Source organism: Macrotis lagotis, chromosome X, assembly GCF_037893015.1.
Source record: "Macrotis lagotis isolate mMagLag1 chromosome X, bilby.v1.9.chrom.fasta, whole genome shotgun sequence".
Lineage (NCBI taxonomy): Eukaryota > Metazoa > Chordata > Mammalia > Peramelemorphia > Peramelidae > Macrotis > Macrotis lagotis.
The window spans coordinates 454,652,581-454,674,937 of NC_133666.1; the positions used below are offsets into that span (position 1 = coordinate 454,652,581).

The 22,357-nt window shown below is 40.3% G+C and overlaps 1 protein-coding gene across 2 annotated transcripts in view; it reads right to left on the reverse strand.

The window, feature by feature from the left end:
* GATA6 (GATA binding protein 6) overlaps positions 1 to 21,936 on the reverse strand; it is a 41,097-nt gene extending 19,161 nt beyond the window's left edge. Inside the window, exons 1-6 of one of the 2 annotated variants that reach the window (XM_074207891.1) lie at positions 21,670 to 21,936; positions 18,871 to 20,001; positions 13,170 to 13,336; positions 8,879 to 9,004; positions 8,104 to 8,191; positions 7,903 to 8,006 (exon numbers count right to left, since the gene is read on the reverse strand). In XM_074207891.1, the coding sequence (XP_074063992.1) occupies positions 7,903 to 8,006; positions 8,104 to 8,191; positions 8,879 to 9,004; positions 13,170 to 13,336; positions 18,871 to 19,963 (1,578 nt within the window). In that variant the 5' untranslated portion in view covers positions 19,964 to 20,001; positions 21,670 to 21,936. Of the gene's footprint in view, positions 1 to 7,902; positions 8,007 to 8,103; positions 8,192 to 8,878; positions 9,005 to 13,169; positions 13,337 to 18,870; positions 20,002 to 20,289; positions 20,387 to 21,669 lie in introns of those variants that run through there. The other variant, XM_074207892.1, reaches the window with a different exon arrangement.
* Positions 21,937 to 22,357: the final 421 nt, after the last annotated feature.

Sequence of the window (22,357 nt, forward strand, 5' to 3'; positions counted from 1 at the left end):
AATACAACTATCCCTGTATTTGGGTAGGATTTGATTTCTCTATCTGTTACAGATTGTGATCTATTATCTTATCACAAAGACAACAACAATATCACTGACAGTGTTGCTCTATGAGTGGCTGATAGCTAGTTTGCACAATGAAAATAGTGCTAGGCCTATATGCAGGAAGATCTGTCTGTGTTCAGCTCCATCCTCATAAACTTACTAGTTTCTAAGGGACTTTATCTCAGCTTCCTCAACTATAAAATGGAAATAATAGCAGCCCCCAACTATATGGGATCGTTGTGATGAACAAATGAGATAATAGGTAGAAAATGATTTGGGAACCTTAAAATACTATATAAATGCTAGGTGCTATCATTATTATTATTATTATTATTATTATTATCATTATTATTATTATTATTATTACTCAGAGAAGAACTTCTTTTGGTTTGCAATTATAGCTGTATACTTCAAAGCATAAATAATGCTTTTCTATTTCCTTATCCCATTAAAATGAGCTCAAAATAGATCAATTATCTTGATTTAAATTTAAGATTAAAATATTGTCAATTTATGATAATTGCTGACATTTATAACTTGCAAAGAGCTTTTCAGACATGGCAGGGTGCTATATAATATGCCTATTACTATTTCTATTTTGCAGATAAGAAAACTGAATGGCTTATAAAGCATTAGAGTACCAGCCCTAGAATCAGGAGGACCTGAGTTCAAATGTGGCCTCAAACACTTGCTACTCATTAGTTTGATCTTGGACAAGTCACTTGCCTCACACACAAAAAAAAAACATTACTAGAAATTATAAAGTTTTAGTCAAGAAATAGAGAATCAGGGGTGGCTAGGTGCCACAGTGGATAGAGCACCAGCCCTGGAGTCAGGAGTACCTGAGTTCAAATGCAGCCTCAGACACTTAATAATTACTTAGCTGTGTGGACTTGGGCAAGCCACTTAACCCCATTTGCCTTCCAAAAAAAGAAAAAGAAAGAAAAAGAAATAGAGAATCATAGGGGCACAACTACTATTTTCATTACTGCTGCCTAATTAGGAAAGGCCTTAGAAAAAGAGGAGCAGATCTGGGGAAGTAATTAAAAACATTTTACATTAAGAATAAGATTAGGAATTCTGGGAAATGAATTGTTAATAGATAGGCATGACAAGTTCCTCTATCAAGAATAAGATAATTTGCCTGGTACCTCACAAATCTTTTTTAAAAAGACTCTAAAATGGAAAGAAGTTCTGTTTCCTACTTGCATCCTACATAGATTGGTACTATGACAAGTAACTATAATTTAGGAAGGACAATAACAGTACAAATTATCTCTCCAGAAAAGATAAAACCTAAGACGAGATAATTATAAACAAATACAAAAATTAGAGATAACAAGCAAAGTAAACCAGAAATGCTAATGCAGAGAAGTAAATTTGACCTTAAATACTTGCTGAAATGAAAACAATGAGGAAGAATATACCTTTATGCAGGTGGAAGTGAATGGGTAAAATAAAACTATTGGGGGTGGGGATTGGAATAGCACTGTATTAGAAACATAAAACTGTAGGGTGGGGGATCTGGGAACAAGAAGAGAAGAAATACCATGAGAACATTTCTGTGAAGATCATGAGACAGAATCAGAAATAATAGTCATTAGACCTTGTTAATGGATCTAACAATCACATTATTGTGACTAATAATGTCATCTAATGACTAATATGGTCACTAGACCATAATACAAGTCATCTGGACAGAAAGATGCAAAATGAAGTGCATAGTTCAAATCTCCCTGCTTTTGTTCTCTATCTCTGTTGCTTGTCTGTGTTCTATCTCTATCTCTCTTTCCCTGTCTGTCTCTATCTCTGATTTCAGTTTGTATCTCAGTCAGTGTAACTGCCAGTTCCTGTGAGTGTGTCTGTCTCTCTTTCTGTGTCTGTTTCTTAAAGAGCAGAGCATGTAATAATTTCTTGACTGTCCTTAATGATAATTTCATACCTTAAAAGGTAGAGCAAAAAAAATGATAATTTCATACCTTAAAAGGTAGAGCAAAGAATGAGGGAAAACCCTATCTTGGACTTAATTCTCACCAACAAGAAGGAATTGTAGATGAAGTAGAAATGATGGGAACTTTGCAGGAGAAATGACCCACCATGTTGCTATTTGTGACAGAGAAGGAGAAGAAAGCCAGGTATCTTTTAACTCACTCACTCTAGATTATTAAAGAATGGAGTTTGCTGTGTGGCCTTGAGCAAGCCACTTAACCCCATTTGCCTTGCACAAACCTAAAATAATGGAGTTTGGAGTTTTCAGAGAAAGCATAAAGAATTTCCAATGATTGAAAATTCTACATGAAAGATCCATCCAAAGATACGGGGGGGGGTGGAGCTAGGTGGATAGAGCACTGGCCCTGGAGTCAGGAGGACCTGAGTTCAAATCTAACCTCAAACACTTAATAATCACCTAGCTCTGCGACCTTGGGCAATTGCCTTACAGAAAAAAAGATATAGGTAACTGAAAACTGAATTTCTGAAGACACAAAGAAAAAAAATTCTAAAGAGAAGGGGGGGGTGCATGGTTAAAGAGACTTGTGTGGACATACCAAAAACTCAGAGACCAATTTAAAAATAATGGCATATATAGGATGTAGAAGCATGAGTAGGTCACAGAAGATTAATACAAAAGACTGCCACTTTTTAGAAGAATAGGATCTGAAGTGCCAAAATTCAAAATAAGCTCAGGTTGACAAAAAAGGCTAAGACTAATGAAAAATAGGGTTTAAGTATATTAAGGGAAAAGATATATTTTCCTTAATTATAGGACTTTATTGCTACAGCTGAATAGAACAACATCAGATGATAGAGGAGTGCTCAATTTTTATTTTCTGCTTTTTCTGCTAAGGAAAATTATATTTGAGGCAGCTAGGTGGCACAGTGGATAGAGCACCAGCCTCAGAGTCAGGAGGACCTGAGATCAAATTTGACATCAGACACTTAATAATTGCCTAGGTATGTGACCTTGGGCAAGTCACTTAGCCCTACTTGCATCTTGTCTTTTAAAAATTGCCTTAATAAATAAATTGCCTTAAATAAATAAAAAAAATATTTTTATAAAAAAGGAGAATGATATTTGGGTTGGAAAAGCAAACAAAAATGGATAACACAGAGCTGAAACCCAAGACAATTAAGCACAGAATAACCTAACTCCATGCTCTTAATAAGTTCATGTCATCATGCCTAGATGTACTATATTGTACTCCATGATACAAAAAGAATTGGCAGATATAACTGTTATGCCACTATCAGTGAGTGATCTTTGAAATAAAAAGGATTGAAGCTTGGAAGAAGGACTGGAAGACTGAAGAAGAATGAAGTTGATAGTCTATGATTTAAGCTAATAAGATGTCTTTTAAAAAATATAAATAAATGCAAAGTCTTATACTTGGATTCAAGAAATCAATTATGTAAGTACAATGTGGAACTATGATTAGAAAGTTCATCTTCTTTAGAAAAGTCTAGGTGTTTTAACGAACTCCAAACTCAAAAGGAGTGAATATAAAATCTGGTCTCCAGAAAAGTTAAATGTTTTCCCAGACAGTCTTAAGAGGTATAGTTTAGTGTATTCATATATATGATGTTAAATAAGATTTCTGGAGAAAATCAGTTTTAATCTTCATTATTAATAATTTCTATTTTCTAAACCTAGACAGTCAACAAAATAATAAAATCTTTGATTTGTATCATTTGCTAATCTGATGTATAAATGGAAAATATAACTCTCAACTCAAGATGGTACAAGCAACTCTTAGTCCCTGAATATATTAGTATTCTGTGACTAAGAAGGAAAAAGTCTACTGTACTGTACTCTGGAACAGACTATGCCTTGAAAATTTGTGTTTAGTTCTAGGCATCATATTGAAAAAGACACTGGGGCGGCTAGGTGGTGCAGTGGATAGAGCACCGGCCCTGGAGTCAGGAGTACCTGAGTTCAAATTTGGCCTCAGATACTTAATAATTACCTAGCTGTGTGGCCTTGGGCAAGCCACTTAACCCCATTTGCCTTGCAAAAACCTTAAAAAAAAAAAACAGCGAAAAAGACACTGATAAATAGGGGGATAATGAAAGGGAGTAAGTAAGCATGTTGGTGCCTCAAATTTATGATACATAAGAATTAAATTTAAGCAATTCCCTATGTTAAACCTGGAAAAGAGAAGTCTTGGTGGAGACATGATTATTTCTCTCCAATATTTGAAAGGTTGTCATGTAGAAAAGGAAGTCAACTTAATTCTATGGTGAAATGGGTGGCAATTGCAAAGAAGTAGTTTTCAGCACAACATAATAACCTAACAGTTATCTGAAAAAAGAATGGACTCAGAGGTAGTAAATTCTCCAGTACCAGAGATTCTTAAGGATAAATCGGATGACCATTACTTGAGCCTATTATAAGAGTGGATTCTTACTCATTTACAAGTAAGATAAGATCACTCCTGCAGTCCCTTCTAGTCCTGAAATTATATAATTTCTGCAAGGTCACACAACCAAGTAAAATTCTATAGACAGAATTTTATCCTAGGTTACTCTTGTCTCTAATACAATGATCTTTCCACTATACCAATATGGCATACTATGGCACAGTGGCAATAGATTTGGACCAGAAATTGGGAGATACAGACTTGAATTTCAATGTTTTATAGCCTTTCCTGAGGTCTTTAGCCTTCTTGGCCTCAGCGTCTTCATCCACAAAATGAGTAGGTATAAGATCCCCTCTCCTTGAATAATGATTGATGATGTTAAAATGTCAAAATCCACCAATTAGTCACAATATGATAAATGGTCCTATAACCCTGCATACCAGGGTCACTTGGGAAAGCAATATGAAGGAGCACTGCTTATTGGCTGCCAACTCCAGCAGTGCTAACCAGAGTACCAATGAGACACAAAAGGAACCAAGATCCCTATGCAGAGCAAGTCTCCCTCCTTTTTAGACCTCCCCAGAATTCCTCAAGCTTCTCCCTCTTAATCTGTAATAGGTGCTACACAGGGTTGGAGAGAATAATCCTGAGATAAGGAACCAAAGCATGCAAAGTTCCCCAAAATGCAAAATGCCAAAAATCTCCCTTTAAAGATGATGCCAAAGAGAAGGATATTAATGTTATTCAGGGGATGAGTTTGGCTGAAGGCAAGGGAGGAAAGCCCTCCAAAAGCCTATGGATCACAAAAGCTTCATTTCTGGACAACATATGTTTTTGGGAGTGGAAGCAAGGAGTAGGAAGAGGTTTCTCAATTAGTCAACAGAATTCTAAGGGCACTGTGCCAAACCCTTGGGATACACAGACAAAAATTAATCTACCTTCAAGGAAAAGAGGAGAGATAACAAGTACCTGTTATCTTGTGTGTGTGTGTGTGTGTGTGTGTGTGTATGTGTATACATATATATATATATATACATATATATATATATATGGAAAAAAATGTATATAAAATAACGTAAAAAATTTAGCAATTGTGTCTCCAAATGGAATTTGATAAATATGAAGACCACATCACTGGGATTATCAGTACCTCCATTTGTAAACCTGGCAAAGGAATATTTTGGGGGAGGAGGGGGTTGGGGTTAGCCATGCTTCTCTGCACATCTATCTGCAGCTTACTCCATGAGCAGATCATGCAATAAGAGGACCCAGTCTAAAGCTCACAGTTACAGCCTCTAATGGGCCTAGTGGTGGAGTGAGGACCCAGCCCAGCATGGTGGGCATGTGGTTTACAACAGAAGAGGAACTTGTGATGAAGCTCATCTCTCATTCTCCAAACTGCTCTAAAAGCCCACGTATTGTTTTGCCTTTCCTGGCCCTTAAACAGGGAACTGACCTTTACTCTGGATAGAAAAAGAGTATTAAGTAGCCAAAATACTCTGCAGTCTTCCAAAGTTTGCTCCTTACCAGGTGGGTCATATTCTTCCATCTCTGGGCTATAATAGCAACAATGGGACTGACTAAAAATAATATTAATAATAACCACCACTGACCAGACCTGTAACAAGAAAACCCCACCCCTGGGGCAGACCAGTGTATCCAGATCCAAGGGACTAAACAGAAGCAACTTGAGTCAACATTCCATTGCTTCTTAGGACTACAGATATGTTTACTGAGTATGCTTTTTTCCCTTGAGGGTAATAGATTTCAATGACTAGTAATTCATTTTGACATTTTAAAATAGGAAATACAAAAGAATAAGTCACTTTCCATGTATAACCTTTATTATTGTTCCCTCTTAGAGGAGAGGAGAGGGAAGGGAAAGAGGGAGAAAGTGTGAAACTCAAAACCTATAAAAATGATTGTTGAAAACTACCATCGCATATAGTTGGAAAAAGTAATTAATGTAAAAGAAACAAAAGGGAGCAGCTAGGTGGCACAGTGGATGGAGCACTGGCCCTGGAGTCAGGAGGACCTGAGTTCAAATTCGACCTCAGACACTTAATAATTACCTAGTTGTGTTGGGTAAATCACTTAATCCCATTGCCTTGCCAAAAAAAAAAAAAAGAAGAAGAAACCCCTTTTTTCTATTCCCCAATAACCTATTGTTGGTCATGTGTGCTTGTTATTATAATCCTGGGAGATAAATCTGAGTATGGGGGAGTTTACAAAATACAAACACAAAATCAACTTAGCAATTATCTTTGGGCAATATAATCTACTAATATAGAATTACAAGGCAAAAAAAAAAGTTTGCTCAACTATCAATAAAGCTTAAAGTAAACTGGGTTTGTATTACTCAATTTATAGAGATAATCACAGTTCTATAGTCCTGGAGTAAGATTAAAAGTTTTTCTGTTTAATGCATTCCACTCAAGATTCTCTAAAATTAATGTCTTTTCTATCTTCCTTGTAAAATTATCATCTCATATCCTTATGTCCATCTTCTCTAAACTCAAAAGGCATTCTTTAAGATGCATCTATAAACAACAAAAGGGTTCCCTTTTTTCCCCCTTTTTGAAACATTTACAATGAAACTGCATATTTCAGTAATGAAACAGCTGGAAGGAATTTGGGTTAGAGAACACTGAGACATACCAAAAAAAAATCATTTTAAGCAACAATTTTTGTTTTGAGTTTTGTTTTCCAAAAGGATAAGCTTAAGGCACATTATCATAGCTTGGGGGGAGGGTAGTATTCAGACAATAGATTACATATTAACTAGATAAAGCAGGATCTTTAAGACGTCAACTTTAAGATGTCAACATCTAATGGAAACAGCAGTTAAGAGTTAGAAGCTTTGGCTTCTACTCATAGTGACTTGCTTCTCCAGCTGACAAGCTACCTATCTACTTATCACATACTCTCACAGGTTTTCTCACCAGGTGACAACATTAATAAGATTTGAAAAAAGAAAGTCATAAGAAAGCAAGATATTACACAGCTAAAGACAAGACTCTAGGGCAAAAGCAGAAATAGAGTTCTCTGTATACAACACATAATAAATTAGAATAAGCATTGCTTTGAATAGATAATAAAACAAGAGTTGATAAACCAAAGTAACTGACTTTTTAAATACCACCAGTCCTGGATTCCAGTTGGCTGTTGACCTGGTACATGTGATTAGACTCAGATAAAAACTTGGAAATAAAACAATTTAAGGCTCTTCAAACCAAAACTTCTTGGTTTTACATGGTTAATGTAACCATAAAAAATGATATGGATCTTAATTAAGAGGTTTGTTAAGTACTTAAGTTTGTCATATGTTTACATTTAAATGTAATTTCCTCAAAAAAAAAAAACTTATTCGAGTATCAGCTAACTAAACTAAACTGTTGGTTTAGATTACTGTAACTACTAGATAAGATAAAAACTGAGATAACATATTATAGAGAACCCTGCTTTAAGAAGGAAAGGTACTGTAGTCTATTTAATCACTCACCCCTGAGGCTGTGGCGTGTGTAGTAGGAGAAGCATTTTTGCTGCAATCATCGGAGTTAGAAGATGTGGAAGTTGGAGTCATAGGAACTGCATTGTTACTGTTACCTGAAATAGACAAATAACACAATAACTATACATACTGCTCCCTTTTTAAACTTTGGTAAAGACTTTGCAGCCAAATACTCTATTATCCTATATTTACCAGAGCATGCCTTTGACTTATTTATGTTCTTTGGTTTTCGCTTTCTGGTTTGAATTCCCTCTTTCTTCATTGCAAGTGGTCTGGGGACCTAGGGGGAAAAATTTCCATACAAACTATAAAGCTTAGTAAATACTTCACTGAGCAGAAATCAAACTGTAGCTTCAAATGACTTTTGCTGAAGGTCTAACAGGTAAAAGAGCACTGATAAAAGCTCAATTCTACCAGTTTTGCAATAGAATTTCATGTGCACAAAGTTCTATCTTAATATTATATAGAATCATTTCACTAAAAAAAAAATGAGTTGCTAAACAGAACATTTATATCTCCTCACTTTTAGCATATATTTTTTCAATTAGTCCACTTAACTGGGGGGAAGGTTATAGATTAAATTTTTCATTATAGAGCAAAACTGTAAATTTAATTTACAATTTTAATACTTTTTTGTACTAACTATATCCCACACTTCCCCCCCCCCTTTAAATTAAAGAAGCTCTACATGTTGATGGTATTTTATGCCATTTCAAAATGAAAAGTCTGGAATTGTTTTTTAAAAAATACTGATATTTTCCTCATACCTATTTAGCACACACCCAAAGTAAGATTAAAAAACTCTACAATTTTTCTCACAATATCCAGAATGCTTCTCATCTTTTTCCTTTTTTTTTTACACTTCACAGGATATATACTAATCCTATCAGAGCCACATCACATATTTGATGATGTAAAAACCACATTCAATTGCATCAGTGATGTAAAACCACATTAAATGGCATACCCCGTGAAGCTTCATGTAGAGCCCACATGCATTGCAAACAGGTTCACCCTCTGCATTTCTACGCCACAGGGTAGTGGTTGTGGTGTGACAGTTGGCACAGGATAAACCAAGTCTCCGTGTTGAAGGCTAAAAACAAGAACAAATAAATCATACTTTCAGAGAAATATCCATCTGTTTGTGTCCTTTTAATGCTTGGTGTCCCTAACACTGGCAAATAATATCATTGGGTTTTTGTAAGAACTAAAATACTAGGGAAAGGAGAAATGCAAAAGCAGGAAATAAAATGAATTAGCTACAATTCTTCCTGGATCAAGACTACATGCTGGAGGCTTATATAAGCCATATAAGTATGATTTATCTCACAAAGCTGATAAGCAGATTTGCTATGGTGTATTACTCTGTTTTATAAAATAGCCGTTGATAAGTATCCATGCAATATCAAGGTAATTGGTTCTGGCTCAAAGTTATTATTAGGACTATCACCTTAAGGATATGTTTGAAACAGTTTTTTCTCATCAGAACTTGGAAGTACTTCTTAGTCATTGATATTGGAGGGTTTTGCTTTTAAATGAAAACAGTCAAATCTGCAGTTTAAAATATTTCCAAAAGCTTTTATATTCCAAAGCTATGTCTAGGTAGATACAATCTCTGGATTGCTTTAGGCTAAGGCCCTTTGAACTTTTCATCTCCATTTTCTCCAGTGCAGAATTAAGGTAATTATGCTAATTTTCAGAAAGAAGCAAACTAACATGCCAAGTGGATGTGGGAGCAAAGAAGGAAGGGATGGGGAGAGTGCTTATTTTCTCTCTCTCTCTCTCTCTCTCTCTCTCTCTCTCCATATATATGTATGTATACTGAACTTAAATGACCTTGGGAAATTTCTTCAAAATAGAGCAAATACAAGAATATGTTTATGCCCTATATTCAACAGTTATCTTAATTATTACTCATCTAGATTCTGTTGTTCTTCTAAAAATCAAAAAAAGCATGCCGACGTTTTCATTGTTTTAACATTGGTAGCTAACTTTGTCTTATTTACATTGATAGAAATAAAGATAACTCATCCTGAACATTGCATTGATATTCACTGTGGATGCAAATTAATAAATGCACTTTATGTATTAATATTATTTAGATTCACCTAACTGATCTCCCCCCCACTGTTGTTCATGACATCATTAAAAGGAACTGGTCTTATCCGGGTTCTCAATTGTTTAATTCTCAAATTAAAATGTCCAAACTTTAAAATAATTAGATCCCTAACACTAGAAATTTGACTTCAAATTATTTTCCAAGTAGAATTTATCTGATTACTCAAAAAATACAAATTCCTCAGTTGAAAAGAAAGATGATGGGGAACTAAAGGATAGAAGAATTTTAATATCTAAAAAAAATGGCATGTGGTAAAGGAATAAAACTTAGATAGCTAAGCAAATTAAAGTAGAAAAAGTCATTGTGAAGACCTGGAGAGTATCTAGTAGTAATGAACAAATCTGCCAGTATAATGGCAAAACTCCATGAAAGGTCCTCAGAAACCTAACTCTTCAGACAGAGACAGCCAGAGCAAATGGAAAGAATAATGTATATTAAGGAAACATGATTTCCTGTCCCAGTTCTAACATTTACAAGCAGTTCTGTGACTCTGACTAGGTCTCTTATCTCTCTGAACCTCAGTTTCCTCATGTATAAAATGAGAAATGTTAAGTATCAGAAATGCTACCAACATCACAAGGTCATTTCAAGGAAAGCAGTCAAGTATTATATATATAAGTATTATATATAAGTATATAAAATATATATAAGTATTATATTATTTTATTGTTAAATTATATTATAATCATTACTAATTATAAATTACAAAGGTTCTCATCTCTATATGTCTACTGAAAATTGAAGTATACACAGAACAGAAAATTACACAAGTCTGACTAATACTAATTTTTGAAAAGACCCCAAACTGAAATGTAAAATTGTTTATTAAAAAAAGTTTAGAAAAATCACATCTCTTTTCTTTCTCTATTAGAGTTCAAGATTTGATAGAAAGAAAAAGTAATGTAAAACAAAATAAACTGAAAATTCAACTCCAGATTGAAAATCAGCTCAACTTTCAGTTTTAAATTTATGAGCCTGGCTGATCTATTTTATATTTGATATGATGGGGGGGGGGTGGAGCATGTAAGACAAACTGAGGGAGCCAAGATGGGGCTAGCTTTTTGTCTCCCCCACCTCCAAAAAATTAGGCAAAAGAGGTTAAGAGTGATAATTGCTTCCTGTTTAGACATACACGAAGTCAGTCAATTAGTGACAGCAAGGTCCATTTTATAAACAAGTCATTTATGAGTTTTCAGTGGAATTTGAAGTCAATGTGAAACAATCTTGTATCAGAATTGCCACTATTAACAAAGAACTTTATGGCTGTCGACCATATATCATAAGTCAAACCAGTCCTCATAAACATGTGAAATGAAGGTGAATGGGTTATAAAAGTCCCTTGTAACAAGTGATCTCTGTTACATTCATCACTAATAAGGAATTCAAGTTACACCATAAATCTGTTATTTTGCAATGTCAAATTCACTGTGATTGGTTATGTACTGCAAGTTAAACAAACTTAAGTATACCACTGAGTTTCTGAGAAGTATCCTCTATCCATTGTGACCATAAATAAGGAGTTCACAATGACTACTAATTGTTCATGACACACCCTCTTATTGGTTCCATTTATTGCCTATTTGCTAGTTATATGGGCTGACCTTGGTTTCCACTAAGACACCTGTTACACTGAAGGAAAACAAGTCAACTCTGGGATTTTTTGTTTCTGTTTTTCTTCTTAATTTTTGCCCCTTCATTTCTTCATCATATTTACTACTAAAAACATGTTTGTCTATAGGTACACGTACTCAAAACTCACATAACAAATGGTATTATCAACCTGAAGCTGTCTTTTGAATAGATCAAACTCTTGTGGCAGTTAGAGAAAACATTGGAGAAAACATTACCTTCCAGAGCTCAATATGACTTTTCAGATAAATAAATGTAGTTGTTTTTATTCATTAAATAAAACATGGAAATATTGAAATTCCCTTGCAGCATTTTCCAGGGAGCCACATACATAATATATTTAGAGTTTATAAATAGATAGTTATATAATTTATATATAGTTAAATGTAAAATTATATATGCAAACATATAACATCCATGCTCCTCACCCCATATCCTTGTACTTCTTTATTGGGTTCTTAAAAGAATACCATTTGGGGGAAGCAATAAAATTGTAGAAAGTTTAAATTGTAGGTTATAATTAAGTTTAACAATATACATTCACACTCATTAAATTTACCCTAGCCACTTTATTTTAAATACACCAAAAAGGAACCCATAAAACTAATTGCCTCTCTATAAGGTGACAGACTTCCATTGTGATGCAATTTCAATCTAATCTATTTAGCACAATAAAGTGTTGCATTTACTCCTGCTAATTAGAATATAACAAATAAATTAGCTACACACTTAAGAAATCTAGCATCCTACAGCAAAATGTTTTACTTTAAAATGCATTAGGGACTAGGATATTTCTCTAAAATAAATGCCCCGTAGTTTTACTAGGGTTGTTTGTAATGTGTTTTCTCCTGTAAATATAGGAGTAATAATCTTCTCTCACCAAGAGAAACTCAGTACACAGAAGTGAAATTGATCCCTGAAGGAAAAATCGGAAATTTTCAGTTTTAACTTTTCAGCTTTCAACTTTAACTTGAAAGATTTGTTGGATTTCCTAGATTTCAAAGACCTGAACTAATTAATAGCAAATCAAAAACCGTAGCAAACTAACCCAGACTTAACGAAAATTCAATACCCTTCCTTGTCCCCCCCCCACTCAAAAAAATTAAAGGATACATAGTAATCGACCCATCAAAGCAGTAAATGTTTATTTCTATATGGAAACGGATCTAGAAAGAATCCGTCTCTTGGAAACAAAAGCAAGCTAGCCGAGAAATAACTCACAACCGAATCCAGACGTGAATAAGAATCTACATAGGGAATCATCTCAAACCTTTCCTTCCTGCTTGAATTCAGGACGACCCGGGAACCTCAGCCCCTCACAAGCCCAGATGGAATTAAACAGTTTTCTAAATTTGTCCTAGCTCCCCTCCTTGTTGACAAGTCTGTGAGAACTGTTCCAGCAACCTGACTCCCCCATCTCATGATGCCATCAAAAGTTCTGGGACCTCCACAGCTAAGAGAAAAGCATATGGATGTAGTCAGAGGCTGCTCATTGCATGCTTCCACTTACCACTCTTTTTTGGGGTTTGATGAGGGGTCGACTCAGCCCATTCATTTTGCTGTAGAGCCCGCAGGCATTGCATAGGTAGTGGCCTGTCCCATCCCTTCTCCACAGGGGGGTCTGGATAGAACCGCAGTTCACACACTCTCGACTGTCTGACAGATCCTCCAGCAAATCTGGAGGGGGTCCCATGAGGAAACAAAAAAGAAGACAAGAGTTGATACAAGTAACTAGAGATTGAGAAGCTAACCGTGACTTGATGAAGAACCTGAGTGAAAAACTTAACCTCCCTGAGCCTTAGATTTTTCATTTATAAAATGAAAGGGTGTGAATTGGTAGGGACCTCTAGGCTTCAATTTAACTAATAGAGACATCTATGCTTTCAACTCTATTATCTATGATTCTATGATGGGGTCTATTAAATGCCTTGGTTGACAGATTCTGCCCTTATCTGCTTTTCCTCCAAATAATCTGGAAATGAAATGGCTCCCCTACTAAAGTTGTAGCAAAATTTATCTTGCTTCCTCCCAAATGCGCCTGCAGTCTTTCTCTCCCCTGCCCACTCCACCTCTTAACAATTCAAAGTGGTCTCAGATCCAGGAATGATTCAGGGTTTACTCTAAAGAAGACCTTCTAGAATTGTCCAGTTTTTCCTTGCACTCTCCCATTCCAGTGGAAGAACAGAGAACAGTTTCAGAGCCAGGAAGACCTTAGTTTTAAGTCTCAATTCTGACAAATTTTGACTGTGTGAATCTGAGCAGTAATTTCAGCACTCAAGGCCAGGGGCCTAAAACACCTGGCCTACCTCCCAGTGTGGCCTGAATGAAGAATTGGGAAACATTTAACAAAATAAAAACAAAATCTATTATTACACCCCATGTGACAATCCTTAGGTATAGCCCTGATTTTCAGATTGGCTTCTCTGCTCTAGTTAACTCTCAAAAATTTATATAATTGCCAAAGAAGTTTCCAACCTTCACTAGAAGAATGAGATCCCTAAACTAGTGAAATCTAAGGTCTACTCCCCACCCCCCATTGCCCAATGCTATCTATTCTATGGCATCTTATTCCACAAGTTTGGTTGGAGTCACACCATCATGGCCTGACTAAGTTAAATGGTGGGAAGAGGGTCAGTGATTTCTTTTTCAAGCAACCATGCTGGAAACTGTAGGAAGGGAGATTGACATTGTTAAATGTTTTTGATTAAAGGGGGGGGGGGGGAGTGTTTTTTTAACGTGTTTCTGTTTAGAGAACGAGATTCCAAACAAAAGAAGGTTCTTTGGTTAGTGAACCTGTTATGTTATGTTACTATCAGTGCTTACAATATTACTCTTTATCCTACTTTAGTTCTCCCCAAGTTTAGACTGAACACTTTCAGGAATGAAACTTGCACAGTTACAATAAGATTATTTGCCAAACCAGAAGAGGTCATTAAACATTAACAAAGATCTGGTCACCACCACTCCCAAAACCTGGGGAAAGTGCATTAAATGGAGGCAGTGTGATATGTAATCCTAAATTTTCCCTAAAACCATTTTAAAGCATAACACCACGCTTTAAATTTTTTTCTACTGCTGCCTCCTCTCAACAAGTCAGTAAAATGAGATTTGTAGAGACCTTTTTCCCCTACTCAGGTGGAATTCTTTCTCTCAATTGTCATTCTTCCTGGAACTCAGTCAATTAATTTTAAAAAATCAGTTTCCTTTATGACAAAAGGTTAGTCAGCAAAAAAAATCATGGGATAGAGTGTCTAAAAGATTTGCTTAAGAATACTCCTTTACTTGCAAACATTTCTTTCTCCTATAAAAATCCTATTTAAACGAGTGTCTAGAGTGGGAGGTAAGTTCAGCTTCCTCTCACCTCTTTTGTTATTGTAATATTAAAACTCTAGTCCCCTTTCAAAATTATGATGCCTGAGAGCACTAAATAACCATCCCCATCCCATAATCTGTGCCTTTCTTTCATTTTAATTTGCAGGGTGAGTCTAACCTCATTAGACTAAGATATTGATCTATTAAAAATGTGCTTGGGATCCCAATTCATAGATTTGCCTATTTTGTTGACTCACAGTTAAAATAAACCTGCTAATAAAAATCACTAATTAAGAGCAAATAGTTGTAACAGTTTATTACTCTCCCCCACACAAACAAATGAAATGTGAGTGAATGGATAAACATTCTTCTTAGAAGACTAAGAAGATGTAGCCTATTCTTTGTAATTTTTTTAAATTATAGGTGACACATTTTCTAAAGCTTTTCCCCCTATCTGGACATTATACTTTATAAAATTGTTCACTGATCAATTATTATGTCAACCTTTATTCTCTCTTATAACATGTACCCTATTTACTAACAACTTACTAATGTACTTACTATAAGGTTAGTTAATTGAGCTTAAGATTTTCAACTAATAACTCTACTATTTCATCTACTAAACAAAAGATTCTTTTTCCATCTTTGAGAAATAAACAATAACTTGTAGAATTGAGAATTCACTGGCAAACTAACAAAATACAATACACAAGGTTTTGTTCTCTCCGTTAAAAGCTACCATTGAATTCGGTAATCAGTAAAAATGCTTAGTACTTCAAGGACACTGAAGTTAAACAGTTATTTGTCTTGGTTGTTGACTTTAAAATGTTACCTTTCAGAGTACCTATTAAAGGGAGTATTTCACTTTGCCTTGAAAATTCTCTTCTCCCTATGTTTGGGGTTTCTTTCCACTACTCATATTACTTGTCATTTTTAAATTGCAGAAAATCTGCAGTGTCCGAAAGACAATATCATTTCATATTTAATGCCCCAAATTTGATTGGGAAATTATTTTGAATTTCACCTTTTTTTTTTGTTTCAAAAGGAAAACCAAACCCTCATTTTACATGTTTGGTTAGTTGGATTTTTTTTCCCCCGTTTATTATATGGCTTAGATGCATCTACAAATCTAAACTCTAATTTTAATTTAAAAATGAGAGGAAGGATTCCTGGTTGTATTTTGGAATTCAATGTTTGGATAACTCAGTTTCTATCATTCAACCTTCCTCTTTCCCAAGCTTAGAGCCCTCACAAAAATGACTTAAGACAAAACAGCAGAAACCATTCCAGGTCTCAAATCCCTTCAGTTTCTTTTAGGCTTGGATCACTAAACTGATCGCGAAATATACACTTGTGTTCACCCAGTAGGAATCATTATATAAAAGGGAATGAGATTAGCCTGAGTTATGGCAGATTTGGGAAAACTGAAAGATCGAAGGATCTTCGAGGAGTCTTCTACTTATTACCCCACAGGAAACCTGGGAGTTAAGGATGAGGAACATGGATTGGGGGTCCAAAACTCTAAACTGTTCAGACTGAAAAGACTTTCGTTTATTCTGTATCAAATAAAAGTGAAGTGAGAGGATGAGTAGTGAAAAGAAGAAATGTAGAAAATTAACTAAGAACAAAGTATAACACTGACTTTCCCTAGCACCAGTCCCTCTAATTCATTTGTTATCGAGACACCTGCAATTTGGGGAGCAAAAAATAGAGTGATATTTGGGGTCCCCTTCCTTCTACCCAAGGAATTTTCTCTTCTTTCCTTTCTCTGAATCTTGGGGAAAGTCCCTAAGTCCTATTCTTAATCGTTCAACACTTAATTTTTTTAAATTATTTTCTCCACAAATGTTATTTCATCACATTGGAAGATAAGAGTGTGAATAAGTGAAAAGAAAAAAGTTTGAAACGGATGTGTTACTTGAAATAGAGGTATTGTAGGAATTCTTTGATTAAAATATTTTGCTTATTCAAAAGCTTCTTTAGTGTTCTTTAGAAAAATATCTTCTCATGTACTATCCTACCAAATACCAGAATAATTTGAAAAAGGGGAGGTACACTGTTGTCAAGAAATAGCCTTAAATGCTAAATATTGGTCTACAAAAATATTCTATTCACTGGTTTCTGATCCTCCTCTAAAACAATCATCTCCACCATTAAGCCCTTCCATCTTATTTTAAAAAAAAAAAAAAAAACGACTGACCCCACAGTCTCGTTTCTGGAAGCAAATAGGATTTGATACCATTAAGAGTAGGGACCCCCATGTCTTAAGGGGGAGAGGAGAAGCAAAAAGGATCGGCTAGTTAATGCCATTCAAATCACACTCTCTCTCTGTCTCTGTCTCTGTCTCTCTGTCTCTCTGTCTCTCTCTCTCTCTCTCTCTCTCTCTCTCTCTCTCTCACACACACACACACACACACACACACACACACACGCAAACACACACACGCAAACACACACACGCAAACACACATGCAAACACACACATGCAAACACACGTAAACACTTTTTCAAACTATTAGCACTAAATTATAAATGAAAGAGAATGGGAGAGGAGTTCCAAAAGGACAAATTAAGGCATGAAAGGTGGCAAGGAACAAGGCAGTGCTAATTGTCTTCATATTTACCAGCTCTAAATAAATTAAACTAATTTTGACCTGTGGTTAATGGAACTAGTTTTTGCTTCATAATCACACCACCCACTGAAGTACCTCAACCCATGCCAGAAAAGTTAAGTAACTGAATAGAAGAATGAGAGACTGACACGAGTTGGTATCTTCTCTGGCATCAATACTGCTGTCTGTGCCTCCCCCAAAAGTGAAAATATATTCCATTCAATCTATCAGGTTATCAAACATTAGGTCAAAAATAATACAAATGATGCTCCTGAGAAGACTGAAAAAGGCTTAGGTGGAGATGAAAAATAAATGATAATGGTGCAATTTAGATCTCATAAGTGTTTAGGAAAGATATTCAGTTTGGATTGAAATGGGAGCTACCTTTCAGTATCTATCCACAAGTAAAATGAATTTGCCCAAAAGGCAACACCAGACACAAACTTGACCTGGCAGTCAGTATGAACATTAGAAACCATGCCAGGCCTGGCAGATTTCAACTACCAAGGCCCAGGGTACTCACCCATGCCAGCAGGAGAGTCTCCCTCAAAAATGGCAAGTCATTGATCTAGAATTTCAGGCAATAATCACCCAAGCTGCTAACTGCAGTATCTAATCAGTTGAAAATGGCACCCATAATCCAAAACAAGACAGGCTAAAAAGCCTGCTCCTCTATTGTATCTCCAGAAACTTAGGGAGAGGACAAGTTACATTTTACCTCTTCTCTTAATGTCATATTAAAATATTTAAAAATCAAATCCCTTAGGCGGAAAAGAAAATTGAGTACACCAAAACTAAAATCCCCAAGCCTTCCTAAATCCCTCAAGGTTCAGTCGATCAAAAATCTCATCCCCAATGTAGCACTCCAACTTTCTTAAGTCGGTAAGAAACTTTTGAAGGTGGGAGAGAATTTTAGGAAGAGACTTTGTCTAGTAAGGCCTGCTTCTTCCAAGTACGATCTATTTATAATCCTATTTGGATACACAGCAAAATGAAAGCACTCCTTTTAAATTAAATATATCAGTGTACCCAAATTAGTACAACTTTTCTGGGAGCACACACACACACACACACACACACACACACACACACACACACATTTCCAAACTAATTGCAATTAAGGACTTCTATTTCAGAAAGAGCCCGTAGCCCCAAATCCAGTTTGCGGCTTCCCGGCTTCAGGTCGGCGGGTGCTGGCTTCCTCTCCCTTCGCCCCCTATCCCCCCACTCATCCAACCGGTTAGCTCCCTTCCTGCCCCCGACTTTGGGGCGCTTCTCCGGCTTTACCTGCGCCTGGGCCCCGGGGCACGGTGAGCGGGGGCCCGGAGCGGCTCTGAAGGCTGTGCAGGACGGAGTTCTCGAAGGGGCCGGCGGGCCAGGCGGGGGTCAGCGGCGCTCCCACGTAGGGCGAGTAGGCGCCGGGGTGGTGATGGTGGTGGTGGTGGTGGTGGTGGTAAGACCCGTTGATGGGCCGCGGCCCGGCCAGCGGGCTGTACTGGTGCTCCCTGCTGCCCGCGGCCCCGAGACCCCCGCCGCCGCCGCCGCCGCCGCCCCCTGCGCCGCTCCCGTTGGCCCCGTAGCCGCCGGCCTCCCGGGGCGCGCCGTTGGGCACCGGGGGGCTGGGAGAGTAAGGGAAGCGGGCAGAAGCGTGCGAGCCCCCGCCGCCGCCGCCGCCGCCGCCGCCGTAGGGGGGGCTGTCGGCCGAGGGCTGGGGCCAGCCGGGGGGCCCCGCGCCGGGGTGGCTAGCGGGCCCGCTGGCGGCGCCCTGTAAGTAAGGCAAGGCGGGCAGCATGGAGCCCACGCGGGTGGTGGGCACGTACACGGGAGAGGCGGCGGCGGCCGCGGCGGCCGCGGCGGCCGCAGAGTGCACGAAGCCGCCGGCCGCGCCGTCGTAAGCCGCGGGTCCCTGGGAAGAGAGGGCCGCGAGGGTCTGGTACATCTCCTCGGGCTGCTCGGCCGCGGCGAAAGGGCTCAGTCTGGGGCCGCGGCCGGACCAGAGCAGCTTGCCGGCGGTGGCGGCCTGGTCGAGGTCAGTGAAGAGCAGGAGATCCTCCCAGGCCGGAGGGGCGCCGCCCGGGCCCCCGACCCCCGGGCCCGCCGGGCCGTGGGGGGGCGCGAAGGGGCGCGGGCTGTAGGAGCTGAGCAGCGAGGGTCGAGGCGGGGTCCCGGCCCCGTCCGGGTCCAGCTGGGGCGTCCTGCAGGAGCCGGAGCCGCCGGGGCCCCGCTCGCCCCCCCGGGAGCAGCAGGAGGAGGAAGAGGAGGAGAGGGGGGACGGGGGGGAGGAAGGCTCCCGCGCCGCAAAGGGAGCGGAGTCGCCGACGTCGGGAGCCCCGGCCGCGCAGCGCTTCAACAGGCACCAACTCCCGTCAGTCAAGGCCATCCAAGGTCCGGCGCCGCACCTAGCAGCTCCGCTAGCTCCTGAAGGAAGGCAGGGCGGGGGTGGAAACGGGGGGGGGGGGGGGAGAAAATATTACCAAACAATGAGGGAACGTTCCAAACCCCTCTCTCTCCTCTTTTTCAAACAGTTATTTGAAAAGCCCTTTTCTTCTACTATGGGGGGGGGGGTGGAGGTGGGAGGGCCTAGGGGAGTAACAGAGAGTCTTTGGCTGGGGGAGAAGTAATCTAATTGTAAACTCACACGAGATACCTAATTCCTCTTTCCCATCGCCCCCCCCCAGCTGCCCCCACCGCGCCCCTTCCCCTCACCCTCTTCAGCATCTTTTGCTGCGTCCAATACCAGCCCTAGAGGGTCCCTGGCAGGGTTCTAGTGAAGTCTCACTTAAGCGGCTTTTCTGTCTAGGAGTTAATTCCACTTGGGAAAGGGACCAGGAAAACAAAAGACTTGAGAGAGAGAGAGAGAGAGAGAGAGAGAGAGAGAGAGAGAGAGAGGAGTATTAGTGGCTGCACTCGGAGTCTCCTTCCTTCCCCTTAAATAACTATGTCTAAGGTTCCCCCGGTAAAAACTGGAAGCCCTAGGAAAGCAACCTGTCCCTGAAAACGAAACCGAGGACTTTCTCCACCTCTGGATCTCGCCTCGAGTTTTCCTAGCAGCCAGCCTCGGAGGGAAGGAGGAGGAGGGTGGGGAAGAGGGAGGGGTTGAAGGGGAAAGAAAAGAGAGAGATCCCGAGATGAGCACCAGTTGGGAGAAGACGTAGGAGGCCGGGAGGCGGGGGCGAGGGGGAGCCCGAGCCCAGCCAGCTACCTTCTGGGGAGAGGCTGCGCCGGGCCCCGCCATCAGCCGCCGGCCCGAAGCGTGACGAGGCTGGGGACCCAAGGCCAGACCTCGTCCATCGGTCTCCGCTGCAGTTGCCAGCGCACACCTTAGAGATGGCACAGGGCCACGGAACAAGCCCCCCCACGCCCACGCGAGCACACGCAGATACACTCACACAGACGGGATTTGTAGCCCTGTCCCCCATGCCATCTATTCCACACCAAGATCGCACTCACACACCACAGAAAAGATCACACAATTGGGGGGGGGGGGAGTGAGGAGAAGGAAGGAAAAAGGGGGACGGGGGAAGAAACTCGCCCCTTGAGTCAAGTACGCCCAAGAGAAGGGAGAAGGAAGAAGTGACAGCGAGCCACGGAAGAAACTAGCAAGTCCCACCTCCTCGGAGACTGCTTTCCGAAGGCTCCGGACCGTGGAAGATAGCATAGTCAAAAGGAATCGCAGCACCCCGAAAAGAAGTCTGCCTGTCCGCCGTCCGCTCCCCCTTCCCGGGCTCCCCCCACCCCAGCTCTCCCTCTGAGATAACCCGCAGATAAGGCTCTGAGCAGAGAAGGATTTCAGGCTCAGGAAAAGAGTACAAGTTTGCATGCGGGAGGCTGTGTCCCAGAAAAACCCGGCAGCGCCTCCAGACATCGAGGGAGGAGGAAGCGGGGACCCACCCGGAGTCCCGGACGGAGCTTTCTGGTGGCGGGACTGTGTCTGCTTCTTTCCACCCCCCACCCCCCCAACCTCCGCCTCCCCGCCCCCCCAAGGGGGTGAAAGAATGGGAAAGGCCTGAAAAGAGGAGAGGGGGGTGGCAAAGGGAAGAAAAGGGGAGGGAAGGGGGAACGGGTGGAGGAAAAAAAGAGCCAAACCTGGTGTGGTCGATTTGCATGGAGGCTGGCCGCGGTGGTGTTTAATCCCGGGAGCTGGGAGCTGGAGCCGAGGAAAGGCCAGCAAGCCGCGAGTCCCGGGTGTGCGGCGAGGAGCTGCTCAAGTATAAAAAGGAGAGAGGAGGCGCCTCTCACAGCCCTGCCGGAAAATTGCAGCCTGCTGCTCCTGATTGGATTCACTGAGCCCTAAACAAACAGCGCTCGCCAGAAGGGTGCCAGCCAGCGGGCCCTCTCGGCTCACTCTGAGCGGCTAGGCTCGAGAGGTGAAGAGGAGGGAGAGGGGGAGGGAACCAACGCGGAGGGGAGGGGACCGGCCGGAGAGGAGGGGGGAGGGGAGGGGAGGGGGCAGGGGAGGCTGTGCGTGTTCTGGAGAAAGAGGCTGATCTGGGGCTGAGTCTGCAGTGTGTGCGGTGAGGAAGGCGAGCAGCCCGAGGAACCCTGTCCCAGGGTTAAGGCTAGTTCCACAAGGCCGAGTCTAGGAGACCGGCGTCGGACGCAATGGCCAGGAGCCTGGCTCCCAAGCGCCTGAGGGCACAGGTGGGAGTCCCGAGAGTCCGCATCCCGAAATGTCCCACAAGACTCGCCCCAAGCCAGTCACATAAGAGACACCCCATCCTCACACGGCCCCTAAAAAGTGTTCCTCTTGGTTTCTTTAGCCCGTGCTAAAAAA